General features: G+C 41.6%; 2 protein-coding genes and 2 long non-coding RNA genes across 7 annotated transcripts in view; 1 reads left to right on the forward strand and 3 right to left on the reverse strand.

The window, feature by feature from the left end:
• The window catches only part of LOC116357466 (uncharacterized), a 7,551-nt gene extending 2,494 nt beyond the window's left edge, over positions 1–5,057 (forward strand). The window contains exon 2 of the long non-coding RNA XR_004205453.1: positions 3,902–5,057. This is a non-coding gene — a long non-coding RNA (uncharacterized LOC116357466). The remainder of the gene's footprint in view (positions 1–3,901) is intronic.
• Positions 4,576–9,539, reverse strand: LOC109879785 (CDGSH iron-sulfur domain-containing protein 1). The gene is made up of 3 exons (XM_020471953.2): positions 8,636–9,539; positions 6,942–7,144; positions 4,576–6,664 (listed from the first exon to the last, which is right to left on the reverse strand). The coding sequence occupies exons 1-3, from the start codon at positions 8,661–8,663 to the stop codon at positions 6,575–6,577; spliced, it is 321 nt and encodes a 106-aa protein (XP_020327542.1). The 5' UTR covers positions 8,664–9,539; the 3' UTR covers positions 4,576–6,574.
• A 1,600-nt stretch (positions 9,540–11,139) lies between these two features.
• Positions 11,140–12,195, reverse strand: LOC109879787 (uncharacterized). The gene is made up of 2 exons (XR_002253595.2): positions 11,707–12,195; positions 11,140–11,364 (listed from the first exon to the last, which is right to left on the reverse strand). It is a non-coding gene; the product is annotated as an uncharacterized LOC109879787 (long non-coding RNA).
• Positions 12,196–16,822: 4,627 nt separating this feature from the next.
• LOC109879790 (pantothenate kinase 1-like) overlaps positions 16,823–27,919 on the reverse strand; it is a 39,058-nt gene continuing 27,961 nt past the window's right edge. For all 4 annotated transcript variants that reach the window (XM_031805088.1, XM_031805090.1, XM_031805091.1 and 1 more), the window contains 3 exons: positions 26,601–26,724; positions 18,077–18,202; positions 16,823–17,923 (listed from right to left, as the gene is read on the reverse strand). In XM_031805088.1, the coding sequence (XP_031660948.1) occupies positions 17,864–17,923; positions 18,077–18,202; positions 26,601–26,724 (310 nt within the window). In that variant the 3' untranslated portion in view covers positions 16,823–17,863. The remainder of the gene's footprint in view (positions 17,924–18,076; positions 18,203–26,600; positions 26,725–27,919) is intronic.

The following is a 27,919-nucleotide window of genomic DNA, read 5'->3' on the forward strand; positions in this document are numbered from 1 at the left end:
GATAGATAGATAGATAGATAGATAGATAGATAGATAGATAGATAGATAGATAGATAGATAGATAGATAGATAGATAGATAGATAGATAGATAGATAGATAGATAGATAGATAGATAGATAGATAGATAGATAGATAGATAGATAGATAGATAGATAGATAGATAGATAGATAGATAGATAGATAGATAGATAGATAGATAGATAGATAGATAGATAGATAGATAGATAGATAGATAGATAGATAGATAGATAGATAGATAGATAGATAGATAGATAGATAGATAGATAGATAGATAGATAGATAGATAGATAGATAGATAGATAGATAGATAGATAGATAGATAGATAGATAGATAGATAGATAGATAGATAGATAGATAGATAGATAGATAGATAGATAGATAGATAGATAGATAGATAGATAGATAGATAGATAGATAGATAGATAGATAGATAGATAGATAGATAGATAGATAGATAGATAGATAGATAGATAGATAGATAGATAGATAGATAGATAGATAGATAGATAGATAGATAGATAGATAGATAGATAGATAGATAGATAGATAGATAGATAGATAGATAGATAGATAGATAGATAGATAGATAGATAGATAGATAGATAGATAGATAGATAGATAGATAGATAGATAGATAGATAGATAGATAGATAGATAGATAGATAGATAGATAGATAGATAGATAGATAGATAGATAGATAGATAGATAGATAGATAGATAGATAGATAGATAGATAGATAGATAGATAGATAGATAGATAGATAGATAGATAGATAGATAGATAGATAGATAGATAGATAGATAGATAGATAGATAGATAGATAGATAGATAGATAGATAGATAGATAGATAGATAGATAGATAGATAGATAGATAGATAGATAGATAGATAGATAGATAGATAGATAGATAGATAGATAGATAGATAGATAGATAGATAGATAGATAGATAGATAGATAGATAGATAGATAGATAGATAGATAGATAGATAGATAGATAGATAGATAGATAGATAGATAGATAGATAGATAGATAGATAGATAGATAGATAGATAGATAGATAGATAGATAGATAGATAGATAGATAGATAGATAGATAGATAGATAGATAGATAGATAGATAGATAGATAGATAGATAGATAGATAGATAGATAGATAGATAGATAGATAGATAGATAGATAGATAGATAGATAGATAGATAGATAGATAGATAGATAGATAGATAGATAGATAGATAGATAGATAGATAGATAGATAGCAACAATGACAATAAACTGTAATGTGGGAAATCGTGACTCCTTTCAGTTATTTGAATCTTGTTCTTTATACCATGTCTTGTTTTCAGGCGTTTTGACTGATTTCATATCAATGCTAATATGACAAAAAAAAGTCGCTAGATAGCTACCCAATACATAATAATGATGTATTAGAGACAAGCGCAAATGTATATGTTTTCAATAAACATTGGAAATGAAATACATGTTGTCAACAATCTAAACCAGCCCCGTCTGTTTGGTCCCATAGTTGCACACACGGCGGTTTTGTTGCTAAACAACCAACCCATCTGTCGTCCCAGTCAATATACACTTATATAGACAGGTTTGCGTCGTTCCAAATCATGTACAATCATATTGAGTTTACCACAGGTGGACTCCAAGTTGTAGAAACATCTCAAGGATGATCAATGGAAACAGGATGCACTTGAGCTCAATGTTGAGTCTCATAGCAAAGTGTCTGAATACTTCTGTAAATAAGCTATTTCTGTTTTTGGTGTTTAATACATTTGCAAAAATGTCTGAAAACCTGTTTTCGCTTTGTCATTATGTGGTATTGTGTGTAGATTGCTGAGGAAATTGTTTTATTTCATCCATTTTAGAATAGTCAAAGGGTCTGAATACTTTCCGAAGGCGCTGTATCCTCCAAACACCGCTTCTCGGGCTCACATAAATAATAAGGAATTGTCTTCGATCACGCCCACAAATTGGGGAAAACCAAGTCTTTCCTATTGAATCCCATTGTAAAAGAGGCAACTTTGTTGTCGATTTTTTGGGGTTATAGAGATATCATCATTCAAAGTGCTCTGAACAAATCAAGGGAATTGTTCACAAACATTGGCACATCCTAAAATCCGATGATAGTCTCGGTGATGTGTTTTCGGACCTTCCCTTGGTCGTATTCTCGCGGGGCAGAAATCTCAAAGACCAATTGGTACACTGATTTACCACCCCAAGATATTCCTGAACGTCTATTTGCGCCCCTACTGGATGGAAATTACAAATGTAACGGCTGTGCTCAATGAAATGGCACTTATGAATGTAGATCCTTCAAACACCCACAAACAGGGAAATTGATCCCAATCAAAGGTGTTATTACGTGCTCCACTATGGCAGTTATTTATCTTATAACTTGTCCTTGTGGTAAAAAAAAAGTATGTAGGTAAAACAAAGCGCGAATTAAAAGTACGTATCTCAGAGCATCGTAGCACCATTAGGTGTAAAAACTTGACTTGTCCAGTTGCGGCCCACTTCTTGGAGGCAGGCCACTCGATTTCGTCTCTGCGTTCTTTTGGCATCGAACATGTCACCCTCCCTAGGAGAGGGGGTGACCTTGATAATTTATTGTTAAAACGAGAGGCTGCCTGGATCTTTAACTTAAAGACCCTTGCGCCCTTCGGTCTCAACGTAGACTTTGATCTGAAGCCATTCTTGTGATTATTGTGACTTTGCCATTGTAATTTTATGTAAGCTTGTGTAGTCAAATTAATCTATGATCGTATGCTATCCATTTGTTGTTTGTATGCTGTTCTTTGTATGACATTGTAATATTTGATAATTAACCAATGATATTAGGCCACTCTTGGCCATGATTACAGACACCTGTGTGTTTTTAACCCTATATAAACGAGTCATCCCGCAGTGTTTGTGATTATACCCTGAGGAAGACAGCTTGGCTGTCGAAACTTTGGTAATTACATTTTTGCATCTGAGCTCCTTTTATTTTCAAGTTTACGGAGATATCAAACATGCCGAAAAAGCTGTGTTATTTAATGTACATGTAGCCAGGTTTAAAAAATACCCACCTACCCTTCGCAATGCTCCCACATAGGGAAATAGAGCCTGCGAGAAGAGCCCTGTGGCCCCACGGGTACTTTAAGGGTACTCTGGGCAGAGCAAAATGTACGTGGTACTACAGTAGAGTGGTTTCATCATGGTAGCACATTCCAGAGATCGATTTATAGCCATATATCTCAAATAATTCATATTTTAAACAAGACCACTTTGTTTGTCATAGACAGACACGATGATTCATATGAGACGAAAGAAGAGTTCCTAACGAGTTCGGGAAGTCAAGCTAGAGCTGTGTGATGCCTTCACAGCAATGGGGGCAGGCGTTTTGATCAAGAGACCGTTATAAAATATGCACAATTTCTAACACTAAACATACAAATATGTATTTTAGTTAAGGATAAATCTTAGTTATTTGATTATGCTATATTTAAAAAGCATACAAGTCATTTCAAGCCGTATTCATACAGTTTTGTGTAATAGGAAGAACATAAAACATTTCAAATGTTCAGATTTTTATATTTGTACCGTGTACTTAAGCTTGTGTCCTCAAAAGTGACACCTCAGCAATTTAACTATTTTTACCAGAATGGGGAGATGAACCTTTTGTTGCAGCATTACTAGTTATTGTTTATTGCCCTCTCATGATAAATAATTAGGAATAATATAATCTTTAGACATGTTGTACTTTCCTGAAATGTAGTTTTGTAATTTACTAACACAAGCAGACAAGAAAACTGTTTGAAAAAAGGTAAAGCTTTTGTTCTGAGCCAAATGGGGTAACCTAGGTAACCACGTTTTCCCCACAGGCGGGCAGGGTCGGGACATTCTGTCAGACCCCAGTATGACTAGCTGTCGCCATCCAAGATGGCCCCAGGAAGACTAGCTGTGGCCATCCAAGACGGCCCCAGGAAGACTAGCTGTGGCCATCCAAGATGGCCCCAGGAAGACAAGCTGTCACCATCCAAGATGGCCCCAGGAAGACAAGCTGTTGCCATCGGCGTCGGCTAATGAGGATCCTAATAAATCAAAGCAAATCTAACACACGACTGGGTCTCTAGGTCAAAAGCAATTGTCATTGTCGATGGTGCTGAAACTGGTCATCAAGGCAAGGTTCCACTATCACGTCTTTTTTCATTTGTTCCATTGTAGGCTACCAGACATACCAAATTAAGAGCAGCACCTTTGAAGGAATTTGACCCAGGTCGGCATCACTAGGCCTACACTACAGTCAGAGATGTAGTTCTGAATGAGCTCACCTGGTGATAGGAATATGCTTCGTGTCCACACTTCATAGTCATTCCCTTTGATTGGTTTAACTGTTCGTTATAAGTAAATCTAATACATTACTTTGGTTTGAACTGGCTGAATTTGTAAACAAGTGTCTAGCAATAGAGGGTGCTATATGACATCTACTTGTCAAACTGGATTAGAAAAGACTTGATTCCCACAAAACACGTATTATTTAATTGGCAGAAGGAAGAACATTTGTATAGTTTTTTTTATTGATGATTAAATGATTGATTAAAATGAAGTCACATATTGTAGATATCTTAAGGGCACAGACTGTAGACATTCTCACACTAGTGTTAGCATATCCCCCAAACTCAGTCCTGGGGAACCCAAGGAGTGCACATTTTGGCCCAGCACTACACAGCGGATTCAAATAGTCAAGGCTTGCTGTGAAGCTGATTCATTTGATTAAGCTGTGTAGTGCCAGGACAAAACCCCAAAATGTGCACACCTTGGGGTCCCCCAAGATAGAGTTTGGGGAAACGCTGCACTACATAGAACAGTGAATTATTAAAGCTAGTTACCAGAAGTGCTGCTTGACAAGTTCAGTTTCAGCCACTCAAACATTCAGTAGGCTACAGGGCTGTGTTAAGTAGGGCAAAACGTAGCAAAACATACATTTTAAAAACGAAAACTAAACTTGGAAGTGTTTCTCTAGTAAGCTACCTCCTAGTTTCACAACATCGCATGTTTAGTTTTTTTCTCCCACTGAACACAACCCAGGAATCCAATTGGTATGTAGTATGGATGGCACAAGTTTAACTTCTTGATTCACTGTTAACACAGACTTATAGTAATCTTAGGTAATCATTACGACGGCTTCATTTGCAGATATGAATGATGTAGAACCTTTAATCTAAAAACCATTGAAAAGTGACACCATTTTACAATCGATTTCACAAGTTGAATCAAAAATAAGTCACACCTCATCCGTTTCCTTGATGCTTCAGTAGCCCCAGGTGTTTTTCCTGACCATGGAAAAACTCTGGGGCCCCTAGTTACAGCTGCAATAAAAAGGTACAGAGATATCCCTGATCAAGTCCCGTGGTCAGGAAAAACTCCTGAGTATCAACCATAGAGAACGATAGAGGACTCTACTGACGAAAAGCCCGTTTTAGCATTGCCATTGCCATTGAGGACTTTCACCATTTTTAAGTAGTCAACTGGGTGGGACTTTCTATGGGTTAAGGAAGTCTCACATAATTCCATCAAGGTCATCAGGCAGGATCAGCCAATTAATTATATTTGTGCGCAAACATTCCATAACTCCAGGTAGCAGTAAATCACCAGCCTTGGCTTCATACCTGTTCAGACAACACCCTCTAGGGGGCAGTATGAACCCTTTCAGTTTGTTGACTAACTCATAGAAGTAGCAGAAGAAAATGGACTACTTCAAAATGGAGATTTCCTCAATGGCGCTGCCCATACACTCACAGGTGCCATAATGGGACGGATACATTGCGATCTCTATGGCACCATAATGGGACGGATACATTGCGATCTCTATGGCATCATAATGGGACGGATACATTGCGATCTCTATGGCATCATAATGGGACAGATAAATTAATTTTTTATTTTTATTTAACTAGGCAAGTCAGTTAAGAACAAATTCTTAATTTCAATGACGGCCTAGGAACAGTGGGTTAACTTCCTTGTTCAGGGGCAGAACGACAGATTTGTACCTTGTCAGCTCGGGGATTCGATCTTGCAACCATTTGGTTACTAGTCCAACGTTCCAACCACTAGGCTACGCTGTCGCTCTGATGATGTCTACAGTATAAAAGAAAGGCAAACATTGATCAAAACCAAACATTCTGAACAGCACAGATACCACAGCTCAATTAAATACATACAACCAGTGTGGTACTATGCTTTACAGTACGCCCACACCCCTGTTTCCTTGGTAACCCCAGTGAAATATCTATCATTATTCTAGCTATGATTACAAAGTCATTTTCCACAACAACAAAAATGATAACTGCTTGGTCCTGTGATAAGGGTGGCTTCAATAAATAAATTAAATAAATATAGCCAAAAATGGATTTGGTCACCATATTTCAGAGCAACTACCAAGTGTACTGTCAACCACTGTCATCCTTTCTGTAGCGAAGAGCACTTGTGTGCATCAGTATGTCAGCAGCAGTCATGGAATAACATGGATGGGATGATTGATTGAGTGATTGGATTCAGGCCTCTTTTCTTTTTATGATGAGAGGACCGACGTTATCCCCCGTCTCCTGGTTGTGTTTAGCATGAGCACCATCACAGTAGGGAAACTAAGGGTGAGAAACATTGTTAGAATATACACCGGACAAATCTGTCAATTCCTTGACTTGTTCTGCTCAAAATGCCAGTAATAACATACCCCCTTTACTAGTCTACCGCTTGTTAAAGGCATATGCTACAAACAAAAAGAAGCTCTCCTCACAACCCCCTCGTACCATGCCACGTGTCTATGAATTTTCTTGTGGTTAAGACATGGCTCCAACGTATAGCGAGAAGTTGTGAAACTAGAAACTAAATCAAAGAGCATAAAATGGACAGCTAGCCTACCTTCTTAGATCTCCAACACCTGCAGTACACCGCCTTATCCCCGAGGTCCTCGATGTCGAAAGCGTGCACCACTTTGGGGTTGTCTTTCTGCAGGTCCAAGTTGACCTTGGGCTTGACCCCTGACCCCTTGGAGAGGTACTGGAAGAGGAGGATGCCCGCAGCTGTAGCTCCTGCAGTCACACCGATGGCTGCCGCCAACTCAGCTGTAAAAACAGAAACACAGACTGATCCAGTATCTACTTCAGCTATGCCTCCAACTGCAATACAACACACAACATATCACCAAAACTATTGGAAGAGCTTACCATTCAGTGTTAAAGCAGTTAAAACCCTACATAATATAACTACAGTTCAGGCAGAAATGGATTTGACTGTTCCAACACACACACACTTGCACAATATTTAGAATGCATAAACCATGTTGTTTTATGGTAGGAAGAGCAGTACATGTTTAATAAGTTATGTTTTTTTTTACTTTACAGGTGCATTAGCCCAATAATGGACTAACGGAGCCTAGCATTATCGAGGCTAAGGGTTAAGTTTAGGGGAAGGGTTAGCTAACATGGTTATGTGAAAGGTTAGCTAACATGGTTATGGGAAAGGTTAGCTAATGTAACTTTAGACCGTCCCCTCGCCCATACCCGGGCGCGAACCATCTGCACACATCAACAACAGTCACCCACGAAGCATCGTTACCCATCGCTCCACAAAAGCCGCGGCCCTTGCAGAGCAAGGGGAACTACTACTTCAAGGTCTCAGAGAAAGTGAGGTCACCAATTGAACCGCTATTTAGCGCGCACCACCGCTAACTAAGCTAGCCGTTTCACATCCGTTACACTAAGGGGAAAGGTTAGCTAACATGGTTCAGGGAAAGGTTAGCTAACATGGTAAGTAGTTGAAAAGTTGCTAATTAGCCCAAATGCTAATGTTTGGTCATGATGACATTTGAACTCGGGAACCTTTGTGTTGCCAGATATCCGCGTTTTACACCAACCCTACTTTCGTTTTCGCCTTAACTAATCCTCTGTTATGCCGAGAAGAGTATTTTATGTAACCACACCAAACACAACATATCATATACTCATTTTGAGTGTCCCGGATTTACTATAAACCCAGGCTGAGTGTCGGGGCTCTTAAACCAAACTCCCCCCATACAGAAGACCCCTACTACATCCAAAGACGTGTTTAATATAATAGTACTGGGCCTCGGGAACAAAGCCTACTAAGCACTGCTGGGTTATAAAGTGGAAGGACAGAATATTTAGGTGAAAGGTTATTGCATTGTCTTTGTAAATAATCCATCTCTTGCAGTCGTCACATTTTTAAAATGTTGACACAGGAATTGAATTGTATGGAATGAATGGGGCCTGTAAGGCTCGAGCTAAAACATGCCAATGATATACGGTATAACCTTCTACAGAAATACTCTTCTCGGCCTAACAAACTCTTACAGCCAGCTGACATGGCTAGTTAATAGTAGGCAATAACACAAGGTCGCAGTTTTACGAAATGACAGGCATGCAAACGTTACGTCCATCGCCAAAAATCATTACAGATTACATTAGCCAATGTAATAAAAATAGTTCACATTATTTGGACATATTTAGCTAAATAACAACCGTTTTCGTTGCAACGTATGTACGTAACTAGCTCATAGAAGTGATGTTTTTGGATAGTTAACATGGCATATTTACCTTTTGACAAGGAAACGTTTGAACTCATGGCTTGTAACTTGGAACGAATGCAGGAAGTCCTGTTGAACAAGCGTCGCTAACTATCTGTATGTCTTAAATAATGCGTAGTAAATGGCACATAATTTAAGATGTTTGAAAATGTAAACGCACTTATTTTTCTTGTGTGTTCCGGTAGACTAGACCCTGGTTTGCTGCCTTTCTCAGGTCGGAGTGCGAATTACACATTGAAATATCTTATAGCCTAAAAGGCATTACATGGTCAATCCGAAGGGTTACATTGGCCCTGCAGCGTTTAGGTGATATGGCCTCTGCAGAAACCAGGCCATCCACACGTCTTGGGCTTCGCTGAGCAGCGCAGAGCTGTGGTGACCGACATTGTCAAGGAAGTGAGTTTGAGCGGGACCTCCCGCCCCCACCTGCCATCAACCGATAATGTCAATACGGAGCTATACCGGGAGGCGCATTCCTGCAGAGGCTCCACAATTAGGTCACACGCTCATACTGAGCCTCCGATCACATGTACAGATCAAGCATACATTGGCTTTGAATTGGCTTCTACACTCATAGTTGCAGGAAGCTGGGATAGAGAAACCACAACAGCCTCCTTGCTGTTTCGTTCTGCCTGTCATTTGAGCCCAAAATGATTACAAGCGAAAATGTGTTTACACCCAATGTCCTCCTATCCTCAACATTACGCCTGCAATATAACAGGCCAGGCTTCAAAGCCAATTTATGCTCGATCTGACAAATGTGGTCAGATGCTTCGTATGTGACGCAATGCGTAGCCTCCGGATATGCAGAGGCCAACTCAAGCTCCGTTCCACATCGCCATGCGCCTCACAAATTGTTTAGCAATGCAGAGGGCTCCGTAAAGCGCCACATTGACATGATTGGTTGATGGTAGGTGGGGGAGCGGGAAGTCATGTTTAAACACAAACTCACTTCCTTTACAACTTCCTTCACAACAGCTCTACTAAGTGCAATAAGTATGAATGCCCTGACTTCTGCAGCCGTCGTATCACCGTCAATGCTGCACGGCCAATGCAGATGTCGGATTGACCATGTGGCGAAGAAAAATGCCTTCCCGCTCCTCTCTCCCCCACTCACATTGCCACTCCTGGGTCAACACCTAGTTATGATACTGCTACACTCCATCCACCACATCTACCTCCTCAGAGTTACCATATCCTCCTACCCCAACATGAGCTGGGACCCACAGAATATGAACACACAGCTAGCATCTAACTACACTGAACAAAAATATAAACGCAACATATAACGTGTTGGTTTCATGAACTGAAATAAAATATCCTCAATTTTCCATACACACAAAACGCTTATTTATCTCAAATGATGTGCACAAATTTGCTTACATCCCTGTTAGTGAGCATTTCTCCTTTGCCAAGATAATCCATCCACCTGACAGGTGAGGCATATCAAGAAGCTGATTCAACAGCATGGTCATTACACAGGTGCACCTTGTCCTGGAGACAAAAGGCCACTCTAAAATGTACAGTTTTGTCACACAACAAAAGTTTTTGGGGAGTGTGAAATTGGCATGCTGACTGCAGGAATGTACACCAGAGCTGTTGCCAGAGAATGTAATGTTCATTTCTCTACCATAAGCCACCTCCAAATTCGTTTTTGAGATTTTGGCAGTACGTCCAACCGGCCTCACAACCGCAGACCACATGTAACCACACCAGCCCAGGACCACTGTAATCAGCATCGTCACCTGCGGGATCGTCTGAAACCAGCCAAAAAGACAGCTGATGACACAGGAGTATTTCTACCTATAATAAAATCATTTTGTGGGGAAAAAACTAATTCTGATTGGCTGGGCCTGGTTCCCCCATGGCTGCGCTCATGCCCAGTCATGTGAAATCCACAGAATAGGGCCTAATGAATTTATTTTAATTGACTGATTTTCTTATATGAACTTTAACTCAGTAAAATCGTTGCATTTATATATATTTTTTTCAGTATACTTATGACACCACTCGGAATCACTTCCGGGTCAAATAGGTTCCTTGATCAAATAATTCCTCCTTCAAAATAAAAGTCCCCTAGAGAACATTGCTAACATAATCCACATGCATTCTTATATCACAGATAAATGGCTGATTGTAGCAGACTGAACTCCACTCCATGGTGAAGTTCCTCAACTCAGAAACTTCCGAACAATAGAGTGGATTTTAGTCCGCTATGCTGATTTTGTATGTACAATAAAATCTCTCTTCCATAAATGTATATATATATTTTATTTAAATTCACATAGGTGCTCATAAGAGTGATGGTTGATACGGCCCCATCCCAAACTGAGCCCTATACACAAACGCCCAATGCACTTGTGGATATTTTAAAGGGTATGTATGACAGGAGTAACAAATCCTCCCACATCTCCACCTGTGCGTAAAGTCGATTTAGGATTGGGAAAATTCAGCGCAATGGATTTGGACACAATAGTTAGACTATATAAAAGACAGTAAACTACCATAGGCATCTTCAAAACACAGGATGTAACAAAACATACTTTTATTCAAACGTAAAAACGGCAGTAGTCTCGAAGCAAAACACTGTCACCCAGCAAAACACGGTCACCAAATCACAAAACATGTTCAGAAACTTGTCATTGTATCTTGCTTCAGTTCTGCGGGTTGTGACAACGATCCCAATCCTTGTATTGGAAGTCCATGATCTGACAGCAGAACATGTATTTTGGTGACGACCTGAAAACAGAAGAACAATCATTATTACTTCATGCGGTAATTATGCCCAACTGTAAACTAGGGCTAGGCTACCAAAGAAATCAACTCAAACACTTATTAAAGGATTATTTCGTATTTCCCCCTTGTGAAAATAATAAAAAGTTAAACGACTCCATGGATTGCGAGGCTAAAATGTCAGGCTGCAACCCTTTCAACAAACCTAGGTTAAATCCGAATTTGTGCCATTTGTACACGGAATGTAGGCTAGGCCTAATGCAACGTTTCCAGTTATCTAACGTGTCTGTTACAACATGTTTGATACAATGTAGCTACACGCAATCAACACATAGGTCAATTACTTACACACCCTACTTCACTTTCATGCCAAGTCCAATTTCTTCTGTGTTTCTGAGAGTTTATCCTGCAGTCGTTTCTTTCTCCAATCCAGGAACTTCCTCCGCGCTCGGTTGGCCTGCCATCCAGAAAGGAAACCGACTGCGAATGAAATAGCGATTGCAACTTGCAGCGTCCTCTCAGAAACGTCCGCCATATTCACCTCTGTATGTATGTCAGTTTGTATTGCTTTTTAGTTGTTCGGAAAAGCCACCCAACATGTGTCGTGCTGTGACGTGTCTAAATATATGAACGCACCATAACGACGGTCCTACAGAATGTCTCGCGGGCCAAACGTCGAGGTAAAATGCACGATTGAGAATTATAATTTATCTCCGGGAAAACGGTGCCCTCTTGTGCCCAGAAGGAAATCTAGACAATGGAGTGCAGTCTTCGGGAGAGAAAGGTTCACTGTTGCTCTGGAGCAGAGTTACCCAAACTCGGTCTTGGGGCTCACCCTGGGTGCACGTTTTGGTTTTGCCCTAGCACTACACAAGTTTCAAGTTGGATATTCACACTTTAAAACCTCAATAGCTTTCAAACCACCTGAGCCACAGACTCCAAATAAGTGTCATGATGTTGGAAACATTGCACAGGTCTTATTTTCATGATTTGGACATTAATTCACTTTCCAAAGCTAATAAAAGTGGAAATGTGAGCAGCATTTTGTATTCTGAGTTGAATTAGTTAGGGAGCGTAAACAAAGTACAAACTTTTTTTTACATTCAGATTTCAAACCTTGGTCATGTGACCTACTGACTTCAAACAAGGTTCCGAATGTCCACCGACTACCCTAATATATTTCACACCCTTTAGTTTGTCCATTTTCACCTCACACATTTTTACATGAAGTGCGGTAACGCAACCGATCCTGGAGAAGCTGGTGAAGGACAGGGCGACCTGGAGACTTCTTTGTGAAGGACAGGGCGCCCTGGAATGGGTTCGCCCCGAGAGAGGGGCCCAAGCCCTGGAATGGGTTCGCCCCGAGAGAGGGGCCCAAGCCCTGGAATGGGTTCGCCCCGAGAGAGGGGCCCAAGCCCTGACAGCATCAAGAATCACCAACCTCCCCCTCTCCCTGACAGCATCAAGAATCACCAACCTCCCCCTCTCCCTGACAGCATCACCAATCCCCCCCTCTCCCTGACAGCATCACCAATCACCAAACCCAGCATCGTCCAGGTTAGGATTTGGACAGGGTAGACCTTTACTGTAAATAAGAATTTGTTCTTAACCGTCTTGCCTAGTTAAATAATTACCAATCCCCCCCCGACAGCATCAATAATCACCAATTAACACATCTTAATAGCTTCACAAATGTATTCCTTTCAGAAAATAACTTACATTCCAGAACACACACACTGTGACAGCATATTTCCAGTGTTCCTGTGTTGCATTTACACAGGAAGCCCAATTCTGATCTTTTGGCCCCAATATTGGCAAAAGATCTGATCTGATTGGGCAAGAGATCAGAATTGGGCAACCTGTGTGAACGTAGCCTTACACACAGTAAAGAGGTTAGACATTGCATTAGCAGAAAGATTTCTGGCGGATATATTTACAGGTACAGTACATTCAGATCAACATAATAAAAAGGTCCATCCTATCAGATCAGCGTGATAAAAAGGTCCATCCTATCAGATCAGCGTGGTAAAAAGGTCCATCCTATCAGATCAGAGTGATAAAAAGGTCCATCCTATCAGATCAGCGTGATAAAAAGGTCCATCCTATCAGATCAGAGTGATAAAAAGGTCCATCCTATCAGATCAGCGTGATAAAAAGGTCCATCCAATCAGATCAGCGTGATAAAAAGGTCCATCCTATCAGATCAGCGTGATAAAAAGGTCCATCCTATCAGATCAGTGATAAAAAGGTCCATCCTATAAAGCTTTCCAGACTATAGATGGTGTTGTTTAAATATCAGCAGAAGAAACTCAATCAAGAACAACAAAAAAAACACAAAAAAAAGACAAACCAGTTTGCATAATTCTTAAGATCACAAAACAAAAGCTTTGAACAACCAAATCACTTGCTTGTTTTGGATTTATTGGCAGAATTTGCAGCATTGCTAGAACATAAAATAGATTAATACAGAAGCTACTGTATAGCATGTTCTCTGATCTTTACCAGGGATTAAACTCCTGTTCATTAACACTAACGAGGGTCAAGGGATACCACTAAGGCTTCTCCTGTTCACTAACGAGGGTCAAGGGGATACCACTAAGGCTTCTCCTGTTCACTAACGAGGGTCAAGGGGATACCACTAAGGCTTCTCCTGTTCACTAACGAGGGTCAAGGGATACCACTGAGGCTTCTCCTGTTCACTAACGAGGGTCAAGGGATACCACTAAGGCTTCTCCTGTTCACTAACGAGGGTCAAGGGATACCACTGAGGCTTCTCCTGTTCACTAACGAGGGTCAAGGGATACCACTGAGGCTTCTCCTGTTCACTAACGAGGGTCAAGGGATACCACTGAGGCTTCTCCTGTTCATTAACACTAACGAGGGTCAAGGGGATACCACTAAGGCTTCTCCTGTTCACTAACGAGGGTCAAGGGATACCACTAAGACTTCTCCTGTTCACTAACGAGGGTCAAGGGATACCACTAAGGCTTCTCCTGTTCACTAACGAGGGTCAAGGGATACCTCTGAGGATTTTGCTTTAACGCCAAATCACTCAATAGAGCCTTATCATGGGCGCAAAGCAGATGCATGAGGCAAATGTCCGTATGCTGTGGCAAGTAATATTCCTTGTACAAACAGAGCTCTTACATAATACAGATTTGATGGGTGTTTTTTTTTTAACCATCTTCCCTGTCACGCCCAATTTTTTTGTTTTTGATTTGTTAAAAAAGTTTGAAATATCCAATAAATGTCGTTCCACTTCATGATTGTGTCCCACTTGTTGTTGATTCTTCACAAAAAAAATAGTTTTATATCTTTATGTTTGAAGCCTGAATTGTGGCAAAAGGTCGCAAAGTTCAAGGGGGCCGAATACTTTCGCAAGGCACTGTAAATACTAGAGGAAGACGAGCTTCACATTGAGCCAGGCTAACAGACGAGCTTCACATTGAGCCAGGCTAACAGACGAGCTTCACATTGAGCCAGGCTAACAGACGAGCTTCACATTGAGCCAGGCTAACAGACGAGTTTCACATTGAGCCAGGCTAACAGACGAGCTTCACATTGAGCCAGGCTAACAGACGAGCTTCACATTGAGCCAGGCTAACAGACGAGCTTCACATTGAGCCAGGCTAACAGACGAGCTTCACATTGAGCCAGGCTAACATACTAAAAACTGACTTGAACGGCAGGCATGTATTCACAATGCTCCAATACCAGATTTGTAAGGTCGTCTTCAAGGAGTGTCTTGAATGCAAAAAAGAAAACCTTATTTGAACTTCACTCAATAATTTAACTTGGCAGGAAATGTGAGGTTTGTAAGTACAGAGAAACGTAAATGGTACCTCACAGCACAAGGACGTCAGTTACTTTACAGGACGTTGTTTTCGGACGCTTGAGGTGTTTCAACATATCAACATATTTCAACATATCAGTAGTTATTAGTTATTACACTTCAATAAATATAATGTAAATTGGGACCTGCTATTGGTTTGTAAGTACAGAGAAACGTAAATGGTACCTCACAGCACAAGGACGTCAGTTACTTTACAGGACGTTGTTTTCGGACGCTTGAGGTGTTTCAACATATCAACATATCAGTAGTTATTAGTTATTACACTTCAATAAATATAATGTAAATTGGGACCTGCTATTGGTTTGTAAGTACAGAGAAACGTAAATGGTACCTCACAGCACAAGGACGTCAGTTACTTTACAGGACGTTGTTTTCGGACGCTTGAGGTGTTTCAACATATCAACATATTTCAACATATCAGTAGTTATTAGTTATTACACTTCAATAAATATAATGTAAATTGGGACCTGCTATTGGGGGTAAATATAATATACAAATCTGATATTGGGGGGGGGGTCATAAATATTGAAATGGTAATCCCAAATTTAACCATTGATCCAGACTAGTACCAAGGCCTATTGTCACTTTCACAAGAGCATGCATTCAAATGTGAACAGGGGATGCTTGCAATAACTGAGCCAAAAGCAACAAACGATACAGAAAACCACAACATGAACGTTTGAAAAATCACCCCCCCCCCCTCAAAAAAAGTACAAATAAGATCTTTATGAAATCAAGTCAGAATCCCATGCAGTTGAATGATACCATCTACTAACCCGACTAAAGTCCATGTTGCAGTGAGACTCGTGACTTCACATAGGTCTAACTGAAGCCTTCACAAAAGAACCACACTGAATCATAAACACTTCACATGAAGAACAAAAAGAGACCGTAGGGCACAGAATCATAGTTCTACTAAAAACAAAAAAGGCAACAAAACAAGTTTGAGGTGAGAAGTGGGTGGCACAGAATAGCCAGTAAGTAAACTGCTACCCAGTTTGACAACGGTGCCACCTGATAGGCGGAGGCCATTAACCAACAGGGAGAGGAGGAAGGCAACAACAACAACAAAAAGAACAGAACAGAACATTCTGTGATGTCATAATAGCAAAGGTTGAGACATTGGATTCTAACAGAGGAGGTGCCACTGTTTTATGAGGTCATTATGATGGACGCAATAAATGGGATGTTTCTTTGACTACTAGCTAAATCATGTCTAGTGTGGTGGTCCTTCAATATTCTAGCGACAAGCACCTTCACATTGAATAGTTTTAACTGATGTATAAAACAAGAAAATTGATAGCAGCTATGGGAATTGCTTTTGGGGGCCAAAATAGAGATGTCCTGTCCAAACTGCAGGTAAATGAACCCTCCGCACTGGGTGAGGAACTCCCACACCGACATAAGATAAAATACTTTTTTTAAATTTTAAATCACTATGTAGACAAACTGCTGCCAGTAGTTATGTACCTTTCTTACAACCAGGTGAGATAAAACACCACAAAACAGTCCTTACTAGGCAATTCAAAACACTAGACGATTTTACATCACCACTGGCTGTAGAGGGGTGTCGTTATGGTCCGGGGTTTGGAGAAGATAGGGCACACTTTATTAGGTAGGCAAGTGTGCAACAAACACTTTATTAGGTAGGCAAGTGTGCAACAAACAGAAGTGGATACTTCTACTGGACTCGTAGTGCAGCATCTCAAAATAACCAAAGTATCAAGATTCATAACATAATATCTTAACCTGACAGACGTACCAACATAACGTCATCACTAAAAAAGAGACTAGAGAGTTTGGAGGCTGGTGAACCAAGAGTTTATAAACACGACATATCTGTTAACCGTGATGTGTTAATAAACCTATGATGAATGTGACACAAGCAACAGGAGAGTGGACCCTCGTTGTGACATGCTGAATTAAAAGGGACAGTCAATTATGATGAATCAGCCTCTTTGGTCCCTTCATTTGATACAAATAGAACTTACACACACCACCACCCCCCCCCCCTTTTTCACAATGATGGACAGAACAGCAGCAGACAAGGCAATATTCATATGTTGAGAGAAACACCCTGTCCTCTATACCGAAGACTGCAGACTCCTGTCACACAGGTAAAATCTCAGCAGGTTTTGGCTTTAGTGCACTCTAGAACTACGAGAATAGATATTTACACACAGTACCAAGAAAGTAACACAGTCTCTGTGACCCTTAGCAATTACCTGCCACACACACACCACCACCACCCCCCCCCCCCCCCTTTTTCACAATGATGGACAGAACAGCAGCAGACAAGGCAATATTCATATGTTGAGAGAAACACCCTGTCCTCTATACCGAAGACTGCAGACTCCTGTCACACATGTAAAATCTCAGCAGGTTTTGGCTTTAGTGCACTCTAGAACTACGAGAATAGATATTTACACACAGTACCAAGAAACTAACACAGTCTCTGTGACCCTTAGCAATTACCTGCCACACAGGGTTCATGACATGAGACATTACATTATCTTTATTAATAAAACCTCTATTTGAGGGGATTTTAGAGAAAATAGTTCAAAGATATTTAGAGTTAAATTATTAAATGGCTTTTCCAGTTTCCTGTGGCGGCTTCTCGGCAGCTTCTTGAGGGATGACATTGGCATATCATCATGGCTCCTCAGACGACTTTAGCAGCTCCAGGAATGCCCCAACTGCGCCAAAATATCCCTACAGAAAACATACAACGTAATAAATATAGTATTATTACTAATGCTCAAATTATGATTATGAACTCTGGGAGCTTTGGGGGTAGAGTTGACAACTTTGTTTACATTCAGTCTGACAGAATCTACATCTTCCAATTCAAATCAAGTGTTGTACCTCGTGTTCTAGGAACAGGGCCTTCAGTTGTCCCTTGGACCAGAAGTCCATGGCGTAGGCCAGCAGCTTAGTAGACACGGTGTTGATCCGTAAGAAATTCCCAACAAACACAACTCTCTCGATTTTCTGAAAGTGAAAAATGTCATAGTTCTGGCATCAATTTAAATGTTAAAAATATTGAATGTATCCAAAACATGCAGAGACGGGCAATATGCAGTTCATAACAGAACTCCAGAAACATTGTTTTCTGAAATGTATGTAGTTCTCTCCTTGAGCTGTTCTTGTCTATTAATGTTCTGTATTACGTCATGTTTCATGTGGACCCCAGGAAGAGTAGCTGAACGGGGATCCTAACAACATACCAACAGCCAATGGGGATCCTAATAACATACCAACAGCCAATGGGGATCCTAATAACATACTAACAGCCAATGGGGATCCTAACAAAACACACCAACAGCCAATGGGGATCCTAACAAAACACACCAACAGCCAATGGGGATCCTAACAAAACACACCAACAGCCAATGGGGATCCTAATAACATACCAACAGCCAATGGGGATCCTAATAACATACCAACAGCCAATGGGGATCCTAATAACATACCAACAGCCAATGGGGATCCTAATAACATACCAACAGCCAATGGGGATCCTAATAACATACCAACAGCCAATGGGGATCCTAATAACATACCAACAGCCAATGGGATCCTAATAACATACCAACAGCCAATGGGGATCCTAATAACATACCAACAGCCAATGGGGATCCTAATAACATACCAACAGCCAATGGGGATCCTAATAACATACCAACAGCCAATGGGGATCCTAATAACATACCAACAGCCAATGGGGATCCTAATAACATACCAACAGCCAATGGGGATCCTAATAACATACCAACAGCCAATGGGGATCCTAATAACATACCAACAGCCAATGGGGATCCTAATAACATACCAACAGCCAATGGGGATCCTAATAACATACCAACAGCCAATGGGGATCCTAATAACATACCAACAGCCAATGGGGATCCTAATAACATACCAACAGCCAATGGGGATCCTAATAACATACCAACAGCCAATGGGGATCCTAATAACATACCAACAGCCAATGGGGATCCTAATAACATACCAACAGCCAATGGGGATCCTAATAACATACCAACAGCCAATGGGGATCCTAATAACATACCAACAGCAATGGGGATCCTAATAACATACCAACAGCCAATGGGGATCCTAATAACATACCAACAGCCAATGGGATCCTAATAACATACCAACAGCCAATGGGGATCCTAATAACATACCAACAGCCAATGGGGATCCTAATAACATACCAACAGCCAATGGGGATCCTAACAAAACACACCAACAGCCAATGGGGATCCTAACAAACACACCAACAGCCAATGGGGATCCTAATAACATACCAACAGCCAATGGGGATCCTAATAACATACCAACAGCCAATGGGGATCCTAATAACATACCAACAGCCAATGGGGATCCTAATAACATACCAACAGCCAATGGGGATCCTAATAACATACCAACAGCCAATGGGGATCCTAATAACATACCAACAGCCAATGGGGATCCTAATAACATACCAACAGCCAATGGGGATCCTAATAACATACCAACAGCCAATGGGGATCCTAATAACATACCAACAGCCAATGGGGATCCTAATAACATACCAACAGCCAATGGGGATCCTAATAACATACCAACAGCCAATGGGGATCCTAATAACATACCAACAGCCAATGGGGATCCTAATAACATACCAACAGCCAATGGGGATCCTAATAACATACCAACAGCCAATGGGGATCCTAATAACATACCAACAGCCAATGGGGATCCTAATAACATACCAACAGCCAATGGGGATCCTAATAACATACCAACAGCCAATGGGGATCCTAATAACATACCAACAGCCAATGGGGATCCTAATAACATACCAACAGCCAATGGGGATCCTAATAACATACTAACAGCCAATGGGGATCCTAATAACATACCAACAGCCAATGGGGATCCTAATAACATACCAACAGCCAATGGGGATCCTAATAACATACCAACAGCCAATGGGGATCCTAATAACATACTAACAGCCAATGGGGATCCTAATAACATACCAACAGCCAATGGGGATCCTAATAACATACCAACAGCCAATGGGGATCCTAATAACATACCAACAGCCAATGGGGATCCTAATAACATACCAACAGCCAATGGGGATCCTAATAACATACCAACAGCCAATGGGGATCCCAAAAACTCTCCAAGGTGGCATAGCAGTTCAGACGTCTTTTGTCCTCGTCTTGTCGTGTCCTGTATATATATATATTTACAACTTTTTCACATACATTTTATTTTTATTTTCCATCAACTCATCTTCAAAACACTCTCCTGCAACCCGCCTCACCAATGTATATTTATAAAAAAGTATTATTTACCTCAGATCTGTAATCCTCCAAGAAGCTAGCCAGAAACTCCAAGAAGCTAGCCTGAAACTAGCCAGAAGCTAATCCAGAAGCTAGTTCAGAAGCTAGTTAGCTCCTTTACTGGCAAATCGTTAGTATCCAGCTAACCACGGTTTGTGGTCATCAGCTATCCTTTAGCTCGAAAATCTATCGCCAGTTCTGTACGGCGCAGCGCGGCTCGGAACGGAACATACCGGACCAATTTTTCTCTCCATGTCCCTGGATTTCGACTGCTCTCTGGACATTCATACCCGGATCTCACAGCTAGCTAGCTGCTATCCGTGTGACTATCGGCCTTCGTCGATTCCGGAGCAAACATCAATTATTCCGGAGCTAGCAAGCTCCGTCAATCACTCCTGAGTTCCATCAATCACACCTGGGCTGCAGTCACCTATCCGGACCCGTTTTACTGCTTTCGCGGAGCCCCACCGGGCCTTCACAACTGGACTGCCGACGTTATCTACCCGAAGGAGTTATTTGGCTGGCTCCTCCGTCGCGACGTTACCTGAACGCCCATCTGCGGCCTGCTAACCGTTAGCTGTCTTACCGGCTGCTATCTGAATAGACAATCGGACATTTTTTTTAAAATATATTTATATTTATTTTTTTATTTTTTATTATTATTATTATTATTATTATGTTTTCTTCTTGGGCCTCTATAACTATATCTATTGTTTTTATTTTTGTTGTTGTTGTGTGATTTGGATTAATCCCCTCTACCACACGGAACCCCACTAATCTACTGACGCAAGAGGTAGCTAACAACAGACCTCCATCCTATGCTAGCCTGCTACCGATGCCCTGGCTAGCTGTCTAAATCACCAACCAACATCTCCACTCACCGGACCCTTTTGATCACTCGACTAAGCATGCCTCTCCTCAATGTCAATATGTCTTGTCCATTTCTGTTCTGGTTAGTGTTTATTGGCTTATTTCACTGTAGAGCCTCTAGTCCTGCTCACTATACCTTATCCAACCTATTAGTTCCACCACCCACACATGCAATGACATCTCCTGGTTTCAACGATGTTTCTAGAGACAATATCTCTCTCTTCATCACTCAATACCTAGGTTTACCTCCACTGTATTCACATCCTACCATACATTTGTCTGTACATTATACCTTGATGCTATTTTATCGCCCCCAGAAACCTCCTTTTACTCTATGTTCCAGACGTTCTAGACGACCAATTCTCATAGCTTTTAGCCGTACCCTTATTCTACTCCTCCTATGTTCCTCTGGCGATGTAGAGGTGAATCCAGGCCCTGCAGTGCCTAGCTCCACTCCTATTCCCCAGGCGCTCTCTTTTGACGACTTCTGTAACCGTAATAGCCTTGGTTTCATGCATGTTAACATTAGAAGCCTCCTCCCTAAGTTTGTTCTATTCACTGCTTTAGCACACTCTGCCAACCCGGATGTTCTAGCTGTGTCTGAATCCTGGCTTAGGAAGACCACCAAAAACTCAGACATTTTAATTCCAAACTACAACATTTTCAGACAAGATAGAACTGCCAAAGGGGGCGGTGTTGCAATCTACTGCAAAGATAGCCTGCAGAGTTCTGTCCTACTATCCAGGTCTGTACCCAAACAATTTGAACTTCTACTTTTAAAAATCCACCTCTCTAAAAACAAGTCTCTCACTGTTGCCGCCTGCTATAGACCACCCTCTGCCCCCAGCTGTGCTCTGGACACCATATGTGAACTGATTGCCCCCCATCTATCTTCAGAGTTCGTGCTGCTAGGCGACCTAAACTGGAACATGCTTAACACCCCAGCCATCCTACAATCTAAACTTGATGCCCTCAATCTCACACAAATTATCAATGAACCTACCAGGTACCTCCCCAAAACCTTAAACACGGGCACCCTCATAGATATCATCCTAACCAACTTCCCCTCTAAATACACCTCTGCTGTCTTCAACCAAGATCTCAGCGATCACTGCCTCATTGCCTGCATCCGTAATGGGTCAGCGGTCAAACGACCGCCACTCATCACTGTAAAACGCTCCCTGAAACACTTCTGCGAGCAGGCCTTTCTAATCGACCTGGCCGGGGTATCCTGGAAGGATATTGATCTCATCCCGTCAGTAGAGGATGCCTGGATATTTTTTAAAAATGCCTTCCAAACCATCCTAAATAAACATGCCCCATTCAAGAAATTTAGAACCAGGAACAGATATAGCCCTTGGTTCTCCCCAGACCTGACTGCCCTTAACCAACACAAAAACATCCTATGGCGTTCTGCATTAGCATCGAACAGCCCCCGTGATATGCAGCTGTTCAGGGAAGCTAGAAATCATTATACACAGGCAGTTAGAAAAGCCAAGGCTAGCTTTTTCAAGCAGAAATTTGCTTCCTGCAACACTAACTCAAAAAAGTTCTGGGACACTGTAAAGTCCATGGAGAATAAGAACACCTCCTCCCAGCTGCCCACTGCACTGAAGATAGGAAACACTGTCACCACTGATAAATCCACCATAATTGAGAATTTCAATAAGCATTTTTCTACGGCTGGCCATGCTTTCCACCTGGCTACTCCTACCCCGGACAACAGCACTGCACCCCCAACAGCAACTCGCCCAAGCCTTCCCCATTTCTCCTTCTCCCAAATCCATTCAGCTGATGTTCTGAAAGAGCTGCAAAATCTGGACCCCTACAAATCAGCCGGGCTAGACAATCTGGACCCTTTCTTTCTAAAATTATCTGCCAAAATTGTTGCCACCCCTATTACTAGCCTGTTCAACCTCTCTTTCGTGTCGTCTGAGATTCCCAAAGATTGGAAAGCAGCTGCGGTCATCCCCCTCTTCAAAGGGGGGGACACTCTTGACCCAAACTGCTACAGACCTATATCTATCCTACCGTGCCTTTCTAAGGTCTTCGAAAGCCAAGTCAACAAACAGATTACCGACCATTTCGAATCTCACCATACCTTCTCTGCTATGCAATCTGGTTTCAGAGCTGGTCATGGGTGCACCTCAGCCACGCTCAAGGTCCTAAACGATATCTTAACCGCCATCGATAAGAAACATTACTGTGCAGCCGTATTCATTGATCTGGCCAAGGCTTTCGACTCTGTCAATCACCATATCCTCATCGGCAGACTCGACAGCCTTGGTTTCTCAAATGATTGCCTCGCCTGGTTCACCAACTACTTCTCTGATAGAGTTCAGTGTGTCAAATCGGAGGGTCTGCTGTCCGGACCTCTGGCAGTCTCTATGGGGGTGCCACAGGGTTCAATTCTTGGACCGACTCTCTTCTCTGTATACATCAATGAGGTCGCTCTTGCTGCTGGTGAGTCCCTGATCCACCTCTACGCAGACGACACCATTCTGTATACTTCCGGCCCTTCTCTGGACACTGTGTTAACAACCCTCCAGGCAAGCTTCAATGCCATACAACTCTCCTTCCGTGGCCTCCAATTGCTCTTGAATGCAAGTAAAACTAAATGCATGCTCTTCAACCGATCGCTGCCTGCACCTACCCGCCTGTCCAACATCACTACTCTGGACGGCTCTGACTTAGAATACGTGGACAACTACAAATACTTAGGTGTCTGGTTAGATTGTAAACTCTCCTTCCAGACCCATATCAAACATCTCCAATCCAAAGTTAAATCTAGAATTGGCTTCCTATTTCGCAACAAAGCATCCTTCACTCATGCTGCCAAACATACCCTTGTAAAACTGACCATCCTACCAATCCTCGACTTTGGCGATGTCATTTACAAAATAGCCTCCAATACCCTACTCAACAAATTGGATGCAGTCTATCACAGTGCAATCCGTTTTATCACCAAAGCCCCATATACTACCCACCATTGCGACCTGTATGCTCTCGTTGGCTGGCCCTCGCTTCATACTCGTCGCCAAACCCACTGGCTCCATGTCATCTACAAGACACTGCTAGGTAAAGTCCCCCCTTATCTCAGCTCGCTGGTCACCATAGCATCTCCTACCTGTAGCACACGCTCCAGCAGGTATATCTCTCTAGTCACCCCCAAAACCAATTCTTTCTTTGGCCGCCTCTCCTTCCAGTTCTCTGCTGCCAATGACTGGAACGAACTACAAAAATCTCTGAAACTGGAAACACTTATCTCCCTCACTAGCTTTAAGCACCAACTGTCAGAGCAGCTCACAGATTACTGCACCTGTACATAGCCCACCTATAATTTAGCCCAAACAACTACCTCTTTCCCAACTGTATTTAATTTTAATTTATTTATTTATTTTGCTCCTTTGCACCCCATTATTTTTTTATTTCTACTTTGCACATTCTTCCATTGCAAAACTACCATTCCAGTATTTTACTTGCTATATTGTATTTACTTTGCCATCTTGGCCTTTTTTGCCTTTACCTCCCTTCTCACCTCATTTGCTCACATTGTATATAGACTTGTTTATACTGCATTATTGACTGTATGTTTGTTTTTACTCCATGTGTAACTCTGTGTCGTTTTATCTGTCGAACTGCTTTGCTTTATCTTGGCCAGGTCGCAATTGTAAATGAGAACTTGTTCTCAACTTGCCTACCTGGTTAAATAAAGGTAAAATAAAAATAAATAAATAAAAATAACATACCAACAGCCAATGGGGATCCTAATAACATACCAACAGCCAATGGGGATCCTAATAACATACCAACAGCCAATGGGGATCCTAATAACATACCAACAGCCAATGGGGATCCTAATAACATACTAACAGCCAATGGGGATCCTAATAACATACCAACAGCCAATGGGGATCCTAATAACATACCAACAGCCAATGGGGATCCTAATAACATACCAACAGCCAATGGGGATCCTAATAACATACTAACAGCCAATGGGGATCCTAATAACATACCAACAGCCAATGGGGATCCTAATAACATACCAACAGCCAATGGGGATCCTAATAACATACCAACAGCCAATGGGGATCCTAATAACATACCAACAGCCAATGGGGATCCTAATAACATACCAACAGCCAATGGGGATCCTAATAACATACCAACAGCCAATGGGGATCCTAATAACATACTAACAGCCAATGGGGATCCTAATAACATACCAACAGCCAATGGGGATACAAATAAGTACTCATGATTACCACAAAGTGGAGCTAAAAGACAGGAGTCTGCTGTACTTCCCCTGTTATCAACATACAAGGCCAGAGCTGAGAAGGAAGTCAGCTGGTACAGAATCTGTACGATCACCGACACTATTTTTTTTAAAGCAGCCCCACATCTGAGTGATCTTGTAGCAGGTGTGTGGGAACGTCAAATAAAAGAGAAACCTGCACACGACTCTTTGCTAGTATCACTTATTTTATTCAAGCTTATGTGTCGGGCCTCTTGGCCTCTTGTCAGAGCTATCACTATTAGAGAGATCACACTAAAACATTACTCTATTGCCGAGAAACAATTCTATACTGTAGTTCACGCTTTTGGAAAAAGGTCTACGGGCCAGATGGTGGTGGCGGAGCTGAAGTTCGGTGCACTTTGAAAGCCCTGTACAAATGCTGCTTGATCACCATGGAAACACTAAAGAAGCTGAAAGCATACAGAAAACCACCCCAAAAAAGACTGAAATGTGGTTGTCTCACCTAGCTACTGTAACAGTATTGCTTTCCGTTCCTCTCCTTGCACCCCCAAAACCTGGGCTCGAACCAGGGACCACGTCATCAACTGCCTCCCACGAAGCATCGTTATCTATCGCTCCACAAAACCCGCAGCTCTTACAGAAACAACTACTTCTAAAGGTCTCGGAGTGAGTGACGGCATCGATTGAAACGCTACTAGCGCACCACCGCTAACTAGCTAGCCATTTCACACCGGTTACACTACCGTAAGATAAACGCACTAAGTCACTCTGGATAACTGACTAAAAAGACTCAGATGTAAGAAAAGTGTCAATGCAAATAAGCCCTTTAGTTAATATTCTCAGGAGAAGTAGTTGTCTAAGTGAATGAATATTAATATAACGCAAACTGCAGGGAGAATGTTTGTGCGATGACCTCGTTGACGGCACACATGCGTGCAATGGAACCGATGTTATTGGTGATGGTGACCAGCATAGCCCGGGCCAGGTCCTCTTTGCTGATGGAGTCTCGTTTCTGTTTACTCATCATGTGGCCAAAGCTGTGTTAAAATAACAAAAGCATAACATAAGAATTACAAGAACTTCTATTAGGAAGGAACAAATGCTTCTTTAAATTTAAAAAACGATACCATTAAGAGTTTAGTTTAGAATTCATAGAGAATTGAACTTCATAAGACAAGGCCAGTAATATAGATCTCTTCTGGGACAAAGACACTGTTACTTAACCTACATTGCACCTTGTACTGTGTAGCGTATATCTATGTGCTTCTACAGTTCATTAACTAACATAACAATTACACACACACTTGAAGTCGGAAGTTTACATACACCTTGGCCAAATACATTAAACTCAGTTTTTCACAATTCCTGACATTTAATCCTAGTAAATATTCCCTGTTTTAGGTCAGTTAGGATAACCACTTTATTTTAAGAATGTGAAATGTCAGAATAATAGTAGAGAGAATGATTTATTTCAGCTTTTATTTCTTTCATCACATTCCCAGTGGGTCAGAAATGTATATACACTCAATTAGTATTTGCTAGCATTGCCTTTATATTGTTTAACTTGGTCAAATGCCTCAGGTAGCCTTCCACAAGCTTCCCACAATAAGTTGGGTGAATTTTGGCCCATTCCTCCTGACAGAGCTGGTGTAACTGAGTCAGGTTTGTAGGCCTCCTTGCTCGCATACACTTTTTCAGTTCTGCCAACAAATTTTCTATTGGATTGAGGTCAGGGCTTTGTGATGGCCACTCCAATCCCTTGACTTTGTTGTCCTTAAGCCATTTTGCCACAACTTTGGAAGTATGGGGCGGCAGGGTAGCCTAGTGGTTAGAGCGTTGGACTAGTAACCGGAAGGTTGCAAGTTCAAACCCCCGAGCTGACAAGGTATGTCATTCTGCCCCTGAACAAGCAGTTAACCCACTGTTCCTAGGCCGTCATTGAAAATAATAATTTGTTCTTAACTGACTTGCCTGGTTAAATAAAGGTAAAATAAAAATATGCTTGAGGTCATTGTCCATTTGGAAGACCCATTTGCGACCAAGCTTTAACTTCCTGACTGATATATCCACATATCTTCAATATATCCACAATTTTACTCCCTCATGTTGCCATCTATTTTGTGAAGTGCACCAGTCCCTCCTGCAGCAAAGCACCCCCACAACATGATGCTGCCACCCCCATGCTTCACAGTTGGGATGGTGTTCTTCGGCTTGAAACCTTTTTCCTCCAAA

This window comes from Oncorhynchus kisutch, linkage group LG25, assembly GCF_002021735.2.
Source record: "Oncorhynchus kisutch isolate 150728-3 linkage group LG25, Okis_V2, whole genome shotgun sequence".
Classification (NCBI taxonomy): Eukaryota; Metazoa; Chordata; class Actinopteri; order Salmoniformes; family Salmonidae; genus Oncorhynchus; species Oncorhynchus kisutch.